At 47.7% G+C, this 17,683-nt stretch overlaps 1 protein-coding gene across 1 annotated transcript in view; it reads left to right on the forward strand.

Annotated features, from left to right (window-relative positions):
- The window catches only part of LOC119431864 (ATP-binding cassette sub-family C member 2), a 191,937-nt gene that overhangs the window by 108,428 nt on the left and 65,826 nt on the right, over positions 1 to 17,683 (forward strand). The window contains exons 11-13 of the mRNA XM_049658085.1: positions 10,149 to 10,514; positions 14,984 to 15,157; positions 15,519 to 15,574. Of these exons, the coding sequence (XP_049514042.1) occupies positions 10,149 to 10,514; positions 14,984 to 15,157; positions 15,519 to 15,574 (596 nt within the window). The remainder of the gene's footprint in view (positions 1 to 10,148; positions 10,515 to 14,983; positions 15,158 to 15,518; positions 15,575 to 17,683) is intronic.

Consider the following 17,683-nt stretch of genomic DNA (forward strand, 5'->3'; position numbering starts at 1 on the left):
CGAGCGCATCAGCAAGGTGAGCAGGTGGGATCCGACCATAATGCTGGCCAATGTCGTGTTCTATCTCGACGGAACACCGCGAACGTGGTATTATACACACCAGGAAGAGCTCACCAGCTGGGAGTTGTTTAAAGAGAAGCTGTCCGACATTTTTGGCAATCCGGCCGGTCGACAGCTAGCCGCCAAGCAACAACTCGCCACGCGTGTCCAAACTACTACCGAATCGTACGTCTTCTACATTCAGGACGTCCTCGCCCTCTGCCATAAAATCGACACGTCAATGCCAGAGGCGGACAAGGTTGGGCACATTATCAAAGGCATCTCGGACGACGCATTCAACCTTGTGGTCTTTAGAAACCTATCGACTGTCGACGCCATCATGAAGGAATGCCGCCGGTTCGAGCAGGCGAATAGTTCCCGTATACATAGTCAGTTTATACGGCTTACCAATACTGCAGCGACCTCTTCTTGCACCGACCCAACCGGCCAATCTAGCTTGCCACCACCAAGTGAAAACGTGACCCGCATTGTGCGCCGCGAACTCGAAGCAGCGTTTCCTGTCTCACCTCAACAGACGTCTTGGACCAACACTGCTGAGACGATATCGCTGATCCAGTCCGTGGTTCTCCAGGAAATTGCTAATATGGGTCTCCCCAGCGCCTGCTCTTTGAGTGGTCCTGGCACCGGCCCTGCACCTATGCCTCGGTCCTATCGCAGTCCACCGTACAGTGCCCGTTATCCCTACAGTGCCCGGAATCCATCGGACTGGCGTACACCTGATGACAGGCCGATCTGTTTCTGCTGCGGCCGAATCGGTCACGTTTCCCGTCACTGCCGTAGCCGTTGGCCATCCCCGCCTCGAAACACTTTTTGGAATTCAAGTTCGCCCCGCAGTTCTTCACCCAGTCGCTTCTAAGACGCTTCCGACACCGCTATCTCTCCTCGCCGCTATACTCGCTCGCCTCAACGTCGCCAGCCATGTGCGCCCCAGCTTCACCGCTCGCCCTCGCCGACCTACCCAGGACAATCCCAGCTGGAAAACTAGGCAATGCGGCACCTCAGGGTAGTGCTGCAATGTCGAATTCGCCGCAAAATCCTCCTTTGGCGCTGTTTACGAAACGTAACCTTCTCGACGTCCACGTTGATGGCACACCCGTCACAGCACTCATAGATAGCGGAGCACAGATATCGATTATGACCAGCCGCCTTCGCCGCCATTTAAGGAAAATTGTTACGCCTGCCGTTACTCGGGTCGTACGAATCGCCGACGGCAGCTTGGTGGCCGTTCTGTGATTGTGTACTGCGCGCGTGAGCATTTCCGGCCGCCATACTTTCCTCCTTTTCACTGTGCTTGACCAATGCTCCCATGACCTCATACTAGGCCTCGACTTCCTCTCTGCCCATTCAGCGCTCATCGATTGTTCCTCAAGTACTGTGCGTCTTGACCTGCCTCTGCTGGACAATCCTACAACACCTCACGAAATTCGCCTGAGACCGACTGATTTTGTTCCCGTTCCACCACAGGCCTTGCAATACATCGAAATGGCGCCATCTATGCCAGTTCCCGATGGTGATTTCATCTCCGCTCCAATAACTGCCATCGTTCTCAGGAACAACGTTACCGTCCCGCATACAATACTGAGAGTCAAAGACAATCGCACCTATCTCCCTGCGGTGAATTTCGGGCTCACAAAGCAAATTCTGCCTAAAGATATTACCCTGGCTACGATCATTGCTTTAGAAGTTCACTGCGTTGAAACTTTTGCCGTCGACGCGTCCTGTGAACCTTTACGGTCTACCGATTGTACTGACCACGACATTAAGAAAATGATCACCCCGAGTCTCACGCCTGTGCAGGCTGAACAGCTCTGCAGTTTATTGCTTTCGTTGAAGGATATATTCCACCTAAACAACCGTCCCTTAGGCCAGACGTCTCTTGTCAAACACCGTTTACATACAGGCAATAATCCTCCCATTCATCGGCGACCCTAGCGAGTTTCAGCTTCGGAGCGCCAAGTCATCAAAACGGAAGTGGACAAGATTCTCGCGAAGGACATCATTGCGCCATCGTCAAGTCCCTGGGCGTCACCTGTTGTGCTAGTAAAGAAGAAGGACGGCACATGGAGATTCTGCGTCGACTACCGGCACCTCAACCGCATCACGACGAAAGACGTCTACCCACTACCTCGTATAGATGACGCCCTTGATTGCCTATACGGGGCACAGTATTTTTAATCCATCGACCTACGGTCCGGATATTGGCAAATCGCTGTGGATGATCTCGATCGGGAAAACACCGCCTTTAAAACGCCTGATGGTCTTTACCACTTCAAAGTTATGCCTTTTGGGCTCTGCAACCCTCCGGCTACCTTTGAGCGTATGATGGACTCATTGCTCCAAGGATTCAAGTGGTCGACTTGCCTCTGCTACCTAGATGATGTTATTGTGTTCTCGCCCACTTTCAGCACACACCTTGAGCGCCTTTCAGCTGTACTTGCTGTTTTTCGCAAGGCCGGTCTGCAGCTGATCTCGAAGATATGTAACTTCGGCCGCCGTGAAATAACAGTCCTTGGCCATGTCGTCAATGCGTCTGGCATCCGATCGGACCCGGAGAAAATTCGCGCCGTGAAAGATTTTCCTGTCCCACAGTCCGAAAAAGATGTCCGCAGTTTCGTGGGCCTCTGCTCCTATTTCCTTCGCTTTGTTAAAGATTTTGCCACCATAGCACGCTCTCTGACAGATCTTCTGAAGAAAAATGTGCCGTTTTCATGGGGAGACTCTCAGGCCGCCGCCTTTTCTCGCCTTACCACCATACTCACCACCCCGCCGATTCTAGGACACTTCGATACGTCAGCCCCTACAGAGGTGCGCACCGATGCCAGTGGCCACGGCGTCGGTGCCGTCTTGGCACAAGTTCAGCACGGCCGTGAACGTGTTATCGCGTACGCTAGCCGTCTTTTGTCACCTGCGGTGCGCAATTACTCTATTACCGAGCGCGAATGTTTGACACTTGTGTGGGCAGTAGCAAAATTCCGCCCCTATTTATACGGCAGGCCCTTTTCTATTGTAACGGACCACCATGTCCTCTGTTGGCTTTCCTCCTTAAAAGACCCCACAGGGAGGCTTGGACGATTGGCTTTGCGGCTACAGGAGTATTCCTATTCTCTGGTGTATAAGTCTGGTCACCTACACAATGACGCTGACTGCTTGTCCCGTTACCCTGTACCCATGCCCGCCAACGCCGACACGGATGCTTCCGCAAGTGCTCTTTCAATTTCCCAGCTTTTGGACATGGCCCAAGAGCAACGCCATGACGCTACCTTGAGGACCCTCATTGACCGAGTGCAATCTGCTCACACTGATCCATCGTTACGGTGGTTCGTTCTCAACGACGGGATATTGTACTGCCGCAATTTTCGCCCTGACGGTCCTCCCCTTCTATTTGTCGTTCCCCAACACCTCCGCTTAACCTTGCTTCAGGAGCTTCATGATGCACCTACTTCCGGACACCTTGGGGTTGCTCGCACTTACGACCGCGTGCGCCGCCGCTTCTACCGGCCCGGCCTCCCGCGCTCCGTACGGCGATACGTAGCTGCTTGCAAGTCCTGCCAACATCGGAAAAAGCCAGCAGTGCTTCCTGCCGGGTACTTACAGCCGATCGAGATTCCAACTGAGCCATTCTTCGGCGTGGGTTTGGATCTCCTTGGCCTTTTTCCTGAGCCCAGCTCCGGCAACACGTGGATCGCTGTGGCTACTGATTACGCGACGCGCTACGCCATCACTCGAGCGCTTCCCACGAGCTGCGCAACTGACGTCGCCGATTTCCTACTCCGGGATATCATTTTAGTCCATGGCGCCCCGCGACAGCTCCTTACTGACCGTGGCCGCACTTTCCTCTCCCAAGTGATCGCCGATATCCTACACTCCTGTTCTACCAAGCACAAACTCGCTACCTTCTATCATCCCCAGACCTTACTGAGCGACTTAATCGGACCATCACTGACATGCTATCGAAATATGTATCACCCGACCACAAAGACTGAGATATTGCGCTACCCTATGTCACGTTCGTGTATAATTCGTCACGCCACGATACTGCTGGGTATTCCTCCTCTTACTTGCTCTTCGGTCGTGACCCTGTATTGCCATTGGACGCTTCGCTCCCCTTGGTACGGAATTCACGCACCGAGTATGCCCGCGACGCCATCGCCCACGCTGACCATACGCGCCAGCTTGCCCGTACTCGTTTGTTGGCATCGCAGGAAACTCAAAAGCACACTTACAATTGCCGCCATCGTGAGACATACTTTGCACCAGGCTCTCTCGTACTCATTTGGTCCCCTTGCCGACGTTTGGGGCTCTCCGAGAAACTCCTTCCATGCTACAAAGGTCCTTACCGCGTTCTACGTCAAGCGACCAATCTCACTTATGAGATCATCCCAGTGACGTCCGTCGTGCCAACCGGTTCCACATCACCCGACGTCGTACACGTCTCTCGGCTTAAGCCCTATTATGCCCTTCCCGATGGCCCCGTCTGAAGCACCGGGATGGTTCTTTTTCCGCCGGGGGTTGTGTTACGGTGAGGAAAACAGACAAGGTCGACGAAGGAGAAGAGGACGAAGTGGCAACAGCCTCTCTGTGTTCTCAGCTGCTGTCTATCTCCTGTAAATACATTCTGTAAATAGTTTATACCCGTGACAATATCAATGATCTGTGCAGTATTGCTCTAACATACAAAATAATAATAGAGATTATGCTGATAGAGCAAGAACAATACAGCAACATACAAATTTTATTGACTTATACAAAGGATAACTATAGAAATGAAAAGGGCACAGAGAATACCAGTAAAGTCAAGCGTCTTATACAAGAACAACTCAGAATTTAGTGCGATGGCGTTTATGTGAGAAAGGTGAGAAGAAAGAAATGAACCACCTAATAAAACAGAAAAAAAACTTCCATTTTAAAATGAGATAACGAAGTGGTTTGTTTGATGTGAGTCGGGAGGCGATTACAAAATGATATGCTGGAAAAGAAAATTGTTTGCATGCCTGCCGTAATTAGTTAAAATTAAAGGTTAAAAGCACATTATGATTGAAAGTAAATCTAGTTGTATTATCAAATCAAATCAAATCAAATTTATTTCACATCCAATACATGATGTAGGTGGCACAGACAAAAAGCCAAAATCAATTCGGCTTGACAGGGGTCTGCGCCCCTTTCAAGATTGTGTAAAAGTAAAAAAGAAAAACAATAATTAGCAACAGCAATCAGACATTGTTAGGTAGCAGTGGCAGGAGAGAAGTCTAAATATATACAATAAAAAAAGTGTGGTTCAAGCAATGTAATACAGGGAAAATCATCGTTGTCGCAGAACTGTAAGGAATGAAGTAAGTAATCAGAAACCAAGTGAATTTAACAAGGACGGTAATGAGTGGGAGAGTAGCTGTGTTCCATAATTTGTGCGTGCGCGGGGTATGAACCAGGTTCCGTTATGACGAGTGTTGTATTTTTTAATGTTCTTGCGTAAGCTAGATAGGTGCTCAATAAAGTTACTCCCTTGCTTTCTTTCTGTGAGGTACTGTTGCAAGAGCAGTTCATTCAATAGCAAGTTTACAGGACAAACTTGAAGTTTCTTAAAAAGGGTTTCAGTGTGTGCGTCATAAGCCGAGTTGCTAAAAGCACGCAGAGCTTTTTTGTGTAGTAGAGAAAGTTAAGTAATGTTTGACCCTGTTGTGTTTCCCCGGACAAGGTGACAGTATTTAAGGTGTGAAAAAAGAGAGAGTTATACACTAATAATTTGACGGAAGTGGGCAGAAAAGAGCGTAGTTTTGCAAGGGCACCCACGATGCCTGCAAGTTAACCGCTGAGCGAATCGACATGTTTATTCCAGGTTAAATGTTCATCAAAAATGATGCCAAGGCATTTAACTGAGGAGGTTACATCCACAGTTAAGTTTCCAATTAATATACGGTCAGTAATATTAGCCCTAGAATTATTAGGTTAAAATGGAATGGCTTTCGTTTTGTTTGTGTTAATGGTTAATGAGTTTACGGCACACCATGTATTAAGCTTATTTATTGCTGAATTTGCGCAAGTCACCAGTTCACTACAGCTAGCAGACCTAAATAATAAGGTGGTATCGTCGGCATAAATAATATATTTAGCCGCTGAAGTAATGTTTGTTATCTCGATAATATAAACATTAAATAATAGCGGCCCAAGAATGCTCCCCTGAGGCACCCCACTTGTTACTAATTTAAGAACTGATGTACGATTTCCTATTACAACCACTTGACATCGGTACTCCAGATAGCTCTTTACTATACTTAAAAATACGCCTCTAAAGCCATAGGTTTCGAGTTTTCCAATTAGTGTTTCATGGTTAATACGATCGAAGGCCTTGCAAAAGTCTATGAACACCCCTAGTGTTAATAACTTTTGTTCAAATGCGTTAAGTATAAATTATTTTTGGGTTAAGAGTGCCTGTTCAGTTGAACGTCATTTCCTGAAGCTAAATTGCTCGTCGGTAAGGATGTGGTGTTTTTCACAAAACGAAAGCATTCTAACGTTAATCAATTTTTCAATACATTTAGAAAAGACCGGTAGGATCGATATAGGACTGTAATTGGATAATAGGTTATTATCACCGCCTTTAAAAATAACAGTAACTTTCGCTACTTGCAGTGCTTTTGGAAATGTACCATTTAAAAATGCGAGGTTAAAAACATGCTCTAATACCGGGGAGATAATATCTAGGACATATTTAGCAAGGCGAACTTACAAGCCATCAACATCAGTGCTTCTGCTGTTCCGAAAAGTCATGAATGCATTAGATATCTCCTGAGCACTGGTAGGTGTTAGAAATGCACTGACAGGATTATTAGATCTAAGATGGTCTAAGCTAGCAGGATGATGAGGGCTGTTTATAGGAGAAGTGAAGTAATCATTAAACGAATTTGCTAATGAAGAACCTGACATTGGTGTGCCATTTAGATTTATTTCATGAGACTGTGGCGCATTCCGGTTTACTCTCCCTAGCACGCCATTTAGCCTTTGCCAGGCGAGGTCATTCCGTTTCATTATCTGTGGATTAAATACATTGTGCATATAATTCTTTTTAGCCTCTCTGAGCGTATGCGTCAATTTGTTTCTGAAAGATTTAAAATTCTTGAAGTCATTTGCGTCTCTCGTTTGCAAAAAGTTACTATACAGTCTATCTTTTTGTTTTATTTGGGATAGAAGGCTCTTTGCAATCCAAGGTTTTCATACTTTTCTGTTGCATGTTATCGTTTTATTTGGAAAATGTTTGATGTAAGGGGATTTAAACAGATGTAAAAAGGAGTTATAGGCTAAACCAGGATCAATCTCATTGTATATTTCCGACCAGTCTATGTTCAGTACATCGCTTCGAAATTGTTCTAGTGAAATCGGATTGATATCTTGAAATGAGATTGGTTCTTCTTTATCGGATAAGCGACATGGTTTATGTAGGTCAGAGATAAGAAAGATTGGGAGGTGATCACTGATTTGTACGCCAATTACGCCCGAAAGCAAACTGGACGTGGGGTTGTTTATGATGAGGACGTTATCTTTAAGAAGTTTGAATGCGCTTAATATGCTACATGGCAAGAGGTTATTAAGAGATCGATACCAAATGATAACAAGATGAAATTTGTACAGTTGAGCAATTGTTAATATTCGGTAATTGCGAAGTAGTTGAGAGGCACTGCAACGGAATGAACTGAAGCTGAGAATCCTGATTGCTTGGCTTTGTATGTGCTGTAATGGGGTTACACGCGTAGGATGTGTACCACCCCATGTCGCAATAAAGTATGTCGAATTAACACCGAAAGCGGTGTTCATCGAATATCCTCATCAGTATACCAGAACAATGCCATTTGCGCAAATTTGAACACCAACAGTCGACGTACAAAGCAGTACCCCTTCTTCCTGTTAGAGTGGCCGGCGACCTTCTAAAAAATCTTGCGGACTTCTCAGCGCAGACATCTCCTGCCTAGTTAAAAATGCCACATTAAACGATGAGCAAAACGAGAACAAGGTGAGAGCAGGAGCCAACGTTCTGACAAGTGGACTTGCCTTTTTGAAGGCGACATATCTTCTCCTCGGCACAGTATATATAGGCACGGTTCTTCTAAACGGGATGGAGGGTAAGGCGGGTGGGTGAAGAAACGACCGAAGGTGTGTTGGCGGCGAGGGTGAAAAATTGAAAAGAAAGGTGTGCTACGCAACGTCGGTGGCGGAATGTGAGGTAGCGCCGTGTGTCAGCCTTTTGATGTGTCACTGTAGGTTCTTTTCGGGGAAGGGGCCTGAACATGGGGGGGGGGGGGGAATTATCTGCTGTGAACTATCGTCTCTCTGAAAGCGAGAATAAAAGTAGCAGCAGAAAACGGTGCTCGTGGGAAAACGCTGAATATATAAATAAAAAAAAATGTCACAGTTTCGGCCTAAGGGCGATGCAATGAATGCGATAGCAACACAGCAATGTCGTACGAAGTAAGGTGAGCGGCTTTGGTAGCAAAATGCAGCAGCACCAGCAACGCGCAGAACTGTTGTCGACGCCGTCGGCGTTTTGCCCGCGTTCGCACTGAACTCGCGTGGCGTTTATATATAAATACGCATTTGGTGCCGCAGCTAAACATCTCCTCCCCTCGCTCTCTTTCTCCTGTCCCCCCACAGCCGTTTTCGCGACAAAAAAGTCGCGTTTTCTCTCTATATATGGAAAGGAGGAAAGAGACGCTTAATTCTGCAGCCCTTCAGGGAGCACGGCGCAGAACGCGCGTTTGCTCTTCGACGTGCGTTCGTTCCCTGTGAAAGCGCGCGTCCCTCGCGCCCTTTCACTCGCGCATACAGCGTCCGGAGCGCGGCGGCGATTTCATCGCCGTTGACGTCATACGGAACCTCACGGCGACGGCGACGGCGACGGCGACGCCGACGGCAGAAATCCGCTTTGGAGTGTCCATATAATTGCTATCGCAATAAAATGAAAGGAACGAATGAAAGAAATGGGAGGTGGATAGGTTGGAATATTATTGACAACGCAATGGCCAATATATAAACTAAGCGAGCCAATGAAAAATAACTAAGTGCTGTTGCCTATAGCTTCAAGTTTAGCATAGCCAATATATTATTGCGATAGCAATTATATGGACACTCAAAAGCAGATTTCTGCCGTCGGCGTCGCCGTCGCCGTCGCCGTGAGGTTCCGTATGACGTCAATGGAGATGAAATCGTCGCCGCGCGCCGCCGAACGCTGTATGTGCGAGTGAAAGGGCGCGAGGGACGCGCTCTTTCACGGGGAGTGAACGCACGGCGGAGAACAAACGCGCGTTCTGCGCCGTGCTTCCTTAAGGGCTGCAGAAGTAGGCGTCTCTTTCCTCCTTTACAATCACCATATATGTAGAGCAAACGCGCCTTCTTCTCACGCACGAAAGGTCGCAGGGGGGGGGGGGGGGAGGGAAGGGAGGCGACGTTTAGCTGCGGCACCAAGTGCCTATTTATATCAGAGGCTCCGGCAACAGTCACCAACGCCGCAGGCATTTTCAGCGAACGCGGGCAAAACGCCGACGGCCTCGACAACAGTTCTGCGCGTTGCCGGTTCTGCTGCATGTCCAAGTTTATACAGCTGATAAAGCTGCTATCATTACTCCGTATAGCTCTCTTCAAATTTGCTATCGCAATTGATGCTTCGCCTTTCAGGTGAAACTGCGACAACTTTTTATAAAGCTTCCTTTGAAATGTTTAAGCGTATTGGTTGCATCTCTTAAACTTGTATGTATATACTGCACCGAGGAGAGCATATGCCTTCTTGACCAAAACAAGTCCACTTGTCGAAACGTTGGCTCCTGCTCTCACCTTGTTCTTGTCTTGCTCGTCGTCTTGAATTTGCATCTCCCGCCTTACCCTCATTAAACGGTGTCATACGTTGGTGCATCCTATGCCTACAGTTGCTTTCAACAAGAATTTCTCGTATTTATTTCACAGGCAAATCACTTGCTCCCATGCTACGAGGTTATTTGTTCCCATGTTCACTACTTCGTTTGTTTCACAAATTGAGTGGAATTTTCAAGCTGGCCTCTCGCGTGCTTAGAACTCTATACTCACCGGCCGTGTCTTGTCCACTGCAGTACTGTCACGGGCGGCCGGCAACGTGCTGGTGGCGGTGGGTGCCAACCGGCTGTCACGACTTCTCCACCGCGACATGCTCGACCGAGTGCTGCACAGCCCCGTCGCTTTCTTTGACTCGACTCCACGCGGACGCATACTGAACCGGTTCACGGCCGACGCGAGCACTCTGGACACCCGGCTCGCATCGTACTCGCGCCAAACGGTGCAGAACATCCTGCTGGCCATCGCCCGCGTCGCCGCCATTGGCACCGAGCGAGTGGCCGTGCTTGGCATCAGCGCAGTCGTCGCTGCTGTCTTTGCATTCGGCATGGTCTGTGTATTCCTTGCACCGCTGATCTTGGGCCTTGCTATTGCAGAGATCAACCGTACGTGTATCCCGCCATAGAATTTCCTAGAGCCCTGTTTTCCGTGTGAACTGACATAAAGCCATGTAGTGGCGCTAGTACTCAAGTGATATGGCAAGCGAGATATGAAGGGGCAAAGGATAAAGCAGACATGTAACGAGCATTTATGGAATGGTGACACATGAGAAGAAAAAAAAAACATGACTTGGAGTAGCGCACCTATGGACAGGTAATGATAGCACAGATAAAAAAAGAATTGATTGATTGCATTACAAAAATAATAATGAGTTCAAAAAATCGGGCCAGGTTGCGTTAGTTGCCATTACCATGCTGGTGGTATTGTTGTAACCGATAGCGGAAACCCCGTAAGTTGTGCAATAAGAAAATAAAGCAGGCTATAGAAGAGCGTGAGCAGGCGTCTAGGGATCGTCGAGAAGCTAAAAAAAATGTGGTTGATCCCTCTTATATAGGAATCGGTATAGAACACGAAAGTGAAACGTGTCTTCACAGAAGTAGTGTAATGTTTATTGCACATTGATATATAATGTCTATTGGTGTTTTGTGGCTAAAGCGCCCTTAGGCGTTGATGCACCCACGCTGACGCCTGGTGGCACGTCTCCTCCATCACGACTACCAACGTCGATGACCATGAGCAACCGTCGTGCATATGGAAGCTGCACTACGCTGCACACGCTAGCACAAGGCGAAGGACGAAGCACGTAACTGACACACTAATACAACGCGCAAGACAAAGCACGTAACTGAATCGTCACCGAGTCAAATCAGCGCGTACAGCGCGTCGTAATTGCAGCCTCCGCGATCAACTTCAGAAACATTTTCAGAGCTAATTGCGGAGGCCACGCTCCGCTGTGCTGAGTACGGTGAACGCCACCTAGTAGTGCTTCTGCGAGAACGCGTTGGTAGTGCTTCTTGATGCCAGCGTCCCTTCGAATGCTGGCATCGAGGCGTCGTAGTGCTGAGACCACCGAAGCGTTCACTGTCGGTGCGCGTTAGTGTCATAATGCAGTACTTCTCTTTTCTGCTCGTAGGCGGCGGCACCGCCCCGAGCAAGAGCGCGGGTACACGGAGGAGTGTTAGATATATAAGGCGCGTCTGTGTAGCTCTCTGCAAATGCGTTTGTGGCGCAATGGGTTAAACGCTCGGCGATCTATCGTCGCGGACCGAGAGGTCGTGGGTTCGATTTCCAAATTTTGCATGTTTGTGGAACTTTTTCTTCTGGTTTCTTTCTTTGTATTATGTTCGTGTATGTTCGTGTGACGTATTTCCGTGACGGAAATACGTCAGTGAAGTCTTGGTGGACCCCGGCATAAAACACTTTCGTGTTAAAATTTGGGATAACACTAAGAACAGGTGGTCCTTAAATGAAAAAAAATATCGAGAAAACAAAATGGAGGCGAGTGAGCTCGTGCAAGAGAACATTAAATGCGTAAGTGAATGTTGGGTCCCTAAAATTCGCAAAAGAGACAAAGGCGCTCCAAAAAGATTCTGGAACTATGTAAGAGCACTCGCGGTTCTAACTAAATAATAATTCGCAAACGGCGATAAGTAATGAAGACGGTAACATCTTCAAAGGAGACCATGCACTGGGGTACATCAGAAACGTTATTATATGGATAACTTCGACACAAAAAGAAAGCGTAGTTCAGACCCAAACAGATTGAGCAACAACAGAGATCAAAGCTTAGCAGAGAAACGTTTTTGCTGGGAAAAAATGCAGAAGAAAATGTTATTAACAGGGCTGCAGAGTCCGATGAAATCCCAATGCAGCTCATCAAGCATCTGAATCCAAAAAGCAAGGCACTGCTTACTAATGCCATAGAGCAAGTGATTAAAGCGAAGAAAAATTCCTGTTGGACAGCTTGACAGCAAGATGGACCTCATCTACAAAGGTAAAAGTGATAAGGATAAGACGAGCTCGTGCAGGCCAGTTACAGTAGCGTCGGTGATATACAGAATGGCAATGCAAGCCATGGAATAAAACTGTCGAAGTGAGTGGAGAAAAAGGATGTACTGGGGGAAATAAAGAATGGTTTCGGACAAGGCAGATGCTTAGAGGATAATATATTTATATTTACTCAGTGCACAGGGGTTTCAGTAGCTGAGAATACACAAACGTATAGAGGGAATTGTGGAATATTCTCAAGCACGAAGACATAGATGACGATTTCGTGGAGGTGCTGAGGGATATATACAGAGACAACCAAGTAAACATTGTATGGGAGGATAGAAAATGCAATGAAGTACTAGAAATTCACGAAATACTGAAACATGGATGTCCTTTGTCTCCGTTCACGCTTTATGTTAAGGGCAAACAAAGACGACTGGACGAACAGTGAATTGGGTCCCATGCGTAATGGGAAATGACGCAACAGTATTTCCCTGGACTGATGTATGCGGACCGCGTAGTGCTGCTAGCGGACAATGCAAGAGATCTACAGAAACTTGCGAATATCTGTGGCAACGCAGCAACAAATCTATAGGCCTTAATTTTAGCACAGAGAAAGCAGGAAATATGGTTTTTTAATGCAGATAGGAGTGATTCCATTGTGTCAATTCAACAACAAGTCGTACCCAAAGTCAAGCAATATAAGTACCTCGGCATATGCATACATGAAGGAAAGACTTACTGAAGCCCCCACCAATATATATATATATATATATATATATATATTGTGAAACGCCGACCGATGCGATGCCTTTATTTCCGAGCAGCCGAAAGAGGCAGAGACGAAGCACCGCACGAGACAAAAGATGATGATGAGTCGTATGTACAGATGACGACGACGATATGCACAAATAGCGCTCACTCAAGATGATGAGTCATTTGTACAGATGACGACGACGATATGCGCAAACTGCGCTCACACTAAATTCCCCCCCTTCAGGAAAGCGGTCAGCAAGACCGCAAGCTAGAAAGGGTAGGTACGGCGAATGTAGGGTTTCAGGCGAGATACGTGAACGATTTCCGTAGTGTGGCTGCGGCGGTCAGTAGCTGAGCTGACAGGAGTGAAGCAGTAGCTAATGGCCGAAGTTCTTTGAAAAATGGTGCAGGCGCCGATATATCTTTGGAAACATTTTTCACAGAGCCCCAGTGCGCGAAGAGGTGTCCACAAAATAACTTCGTCGATTGGGCCCACAATTTCGAAGGGGGTAGACGGGCATGGTAGAGGCTGCAGAGGACCAGCTGGAAGGGATGTCGAGTGTTTTCTGTGTTGGCATGACGCGCAGGATCCAACGTATTTGGCGACAGAGGTGGAAAGGCCTGGCCAGAAACAACGCGTTTTGATGTGGTCGTAGATCTTATGAAAGCCCAAGTGGACAGCCGTCGCGTCGTCGTGAAATGGTTCTAATACTTGGAGTCGAAGTGAACGAGGTATGACTGGTACCCATCGGTTACCGGAAGGATGGTAGATTGATCGAAATAACGCTGCACCTTGAAGCTTTAAACGCGAAAGTTGTCGTCTTAAGCGACTGTTGGGGGTTCGTGCCAAGCCAGTAAGTCGGTCGATCAGCGTACGGCAGTATGGGTCAGTACGTTGGAGTGAGAGGAGGTCAGTAGACGGAAGAAAGTCAACTGACGCAACCGACTGTACCGGGCTACTGGGCGTGTGCTGAGACGTGTGGCTAGATGGTGACATGCAGAGCGATAGTGAAGCATGGGCGTTTGTAGACAGCGGGCAGCGCGACAAAGCGTCGTCATCTTGGTGTTGTTTGCCGGACCTGTACGTGACAGTGAAGTCATATTCATGCAAGCGCAGTACCCAACGGTACTGTATTCAGCACACGATGGCGAGGTATTCCTGTTCTGTAATTGTGTAGTTGCGTTGAGCAGGAGAAAGAGCACGATTTCCATAAGCCACGACTTGCTCTTCAGACTTGAGATTCCGCTGCAGCAGGACAGCGCCAATTCCATGCCCACTGGCATCAGTGTGTAGAATAGTAGGGGCGGTTGCATGGAAATGACGGAGCACGGACCCTGACGTGAGAACTCGTTTGAGGGTCTGGAAGGCGGCTTCAAAGTCATCCGGCCACACAAAGGACGCGCTCGAAGTCAGAAGTTTGTGTCAGAAGCCCTTTTCCTACGACACCTTCATGAGTGTCGTAGGAAAAGGGCCGAAGTGCTCTTAGAAACCAGAGTACAACTACCGAATGAGAACATCGTGATCTTCGCGAAGATAACTCGCCTCTTCCGCCAGAAAGTTAGGTTCTTGATGCGGGGTGTGAAAGAACTATTCGCCGGATGGATATGCAACCCGCCCAAGACTGTCGCAGAATTTGTTTCGGAGGCCATAACGATTGAGAAGACGCCCTAAATGCGTGCCAGGCGATACAATTAACCGCCATGCACTAAGAAAAACGACGCCGAAGCTCAAGCGCTAGGTGCCGACGACCTGCGTGAGACGATCACAGCGGTCGTGCGGGAATAGCTGCCCAAGGTCGCAGCCTCAGGTAGCCTCGATCGCTGACAGAAGAGGTTCAGCGGTCACTGGAAGTACCAGAAGTTCCAGCATTGCCTCAACCACGGCCGGAAGCTACGCCTCCGTCTCCCGCCGTCAAGGTCCACCTCTGCACCCATCCGCCTCCGCACCCTGGCGCGGGTGCGGAGGCGGACCTCGGCGACATCAGTCCAACCCTACCCATGAGTAAGCAACAACAGATGGAAAGTCTTCTCGGACGATACAAAGACTGATTTTAGGCGTCATCGACGAGGATTTGACAAACACCAGTGGCCAAGCATCGCTTAATAACCGAAGAGTACGCTCGACCACTCCACCAGAGCCCCTACCGAGTTTCGACGCGAGAACGTTAAGCTATAAGTCAACAAGTCGATGAAATGCTGTGAGACGACATCACCCAACCGTTGAAGAGCCCGTGGGCACCTCCTGCAGCCTTGGTGAAGAAAAAGTACGGAACCATACGTTTCTGCGTCGTTTATCGTCGGTTGAACTACTAAGTGGTTCGTTATGAGAAAATGAAATTTTATGTTGGCGCTATCTTCTGCAGCCCTGGAGGGAGCACGGCTAAGTGCCAGTCAGCTGAACAAGATCACGAAGAAGAACGTATACTCCCTCCCATAGATAGACGATGGATTGGATCGGCTCTGCAACGCTAAATACTTCTCGTCGTTGGCTACTGGCAAATATAAGTTGACGAGAGGGATAGCGAAAAGACCGCCTCCATCACGCCAGACGGCCTCTATGAGTTCAAGGTGAAGCCATTCGAAGTGTGCTCGGCGCCTGCAACGTTCCAGCGCGTGATGGACACGGTGTTAGCAGGTTTGAAGTGGCAGACCTGTCTTGTTTACCTGGATGACGCCGGCATCCTCGCCGGAAATTTAGATGATCACCTTAGGCGGCATGAGACAGTATTTATTTATTTATTTCAATACCTTCAAGGCCTAGGGGGCCGTTACAGAAGGGAGTGGTATATAAAAAGTAAAAAGATATAATTCAGCAAAAATAAAGCAAATGGTATCCAGCAACAAAAAAAAAAAAAAAAACGTATGTTTAAGCGAAATACAAGATCACATCGGCAACAACGCAGATTAGGCAAATACACTATTTTCTACGGCAGTTTTAAAAAAAACGTGTCAGCAACAAAAAATAACAGCAACATAGGCGGGTAGTCTGGTTCCAATGCTGGCCGTCTTTGGCGCAAAAGAAAACAATATTGTGTACATAAAAGGAAACACTATCGTATACAGAAGCGAAAAAGTAAGTATAGGTGAAATGCAAATCAGATTAGGAACAAGACAGATTAAGCGAACACATTGTTTTCAGCGGCAGTTTTAAATAAACACGTGTCAGATATATCGGCAACAGAGGTGGTTCCAATCGCTAGCCGTCTTTGGCACAAAAGAGTTAAAGTGCGCATTAGTCCGGCAATATGGAATGCGTACCTTATGGCGATGATCTGTGCGAGGTGATATGAATGATGGCTCAGAAAGAAGATCCCCTTTTAGCTGATGATTGTGATAATAAATCTTGTGAAAGATTAGCATTCGCAAAAGTTTTCTACGAAGAGAAAGACTAGGAAGGTTCAAGGTACTTTCCATTGCAGTTACTCTAGCAGTGCGGGAGAAGTTCCACAATATAAAACAAGCACTGCAATTCTGTACGGATTCTAATTGATTAGTAAGGATTTCGAGGCCCGATTCCCACACAGAGCACGCACACTCTAATTTTGATCGCACTAGGATTTTGTACAGCCAACCGCTCAGCTTTAATGAAGATGGAGCCATAGAAAAATTACGCCCCAAGTAACCAAGCCTGCGGTTAGCATTGTTAACAATATAATCAATATGCGGCTGCCATGAAAGATTAGCAGTTATATAAAGCCTAAATAGTTGTAAGTTGTCACGTGTTCAAATACAGAGCCTGAAATATAACAGGCACTAGGATTCGCAATGGCAGACCTGTGTGAAACACGCATAACCTTACATTTATTAGTATTCAATTTCATGAGCCAAGTGTTCCACCAACTAAATACTTTATCTAAATCACATTGAAGTATGGGCGGGTCTGAAGCAGAAGTTATTACTCGGTAAATGACGCAGTCATCTGCGAAAAGCCTGATTGTGGAGTTAATAGAATTTGGTAAATCATTAATATTGTTACGGGGAGAATATATATAGAATGGATATATTTACAGGGTAAGGCGCACAACGCTGCAGCAATCGTTCAGGGGAGCGCGTGCACACCAGAAAAACCACCCGTCGTCGTCGTCATCGTCCAAGCACCGACCACAGGATCGCCGCTCGTGACATTACCCGCCGGCGGCAGAAGCACCGTCCCGGTGCAATTAAGGCCCGGGCCGAGAGTGGTACGGTTTAAGACGCGAGACATGGACTATGTCACTCGCGATTCTTGCAGAGGCCGACGTAGGATTTAGCGGAGCGATTTCATAGGTCACATTAGTGACTTTGCGTACGACGCGGTAAGGGCCAGCATAACGGGAGAGAAGTTTTTCGCATAGGCCAACGCGACGTGACGGGAACCACAGCAAGACGAGCGATCCTGGAGGGAAGTTCACCTCCCGGTGTCGGCGGTCATAGAGACATTTTTGTTTGACCTGTGAAGCCGACAAGCGATCGCGGGCAACCTGACGGGTGATGTCAGCACGGGCAAGAGCATCACGAGCATAGGCAGAGGATGTGTCTGCGTGAGCAT

The sequence above is a fragment of the Dermacentor silvarum genome, chromosome 10, assembly GCF_013339745.2.
Source record: "Dermacentor silvarum isolate Dsil-2018 chromosome 10, BIME_Dsil_1.4, whole genome shotgun sequence".
Lineage (NCBI taxonomy): Eukaryota > Metazoa > Arthropoda > Arachnida > Ixodida > Ixodidae > Dermacentor > Dermacentor silvarum.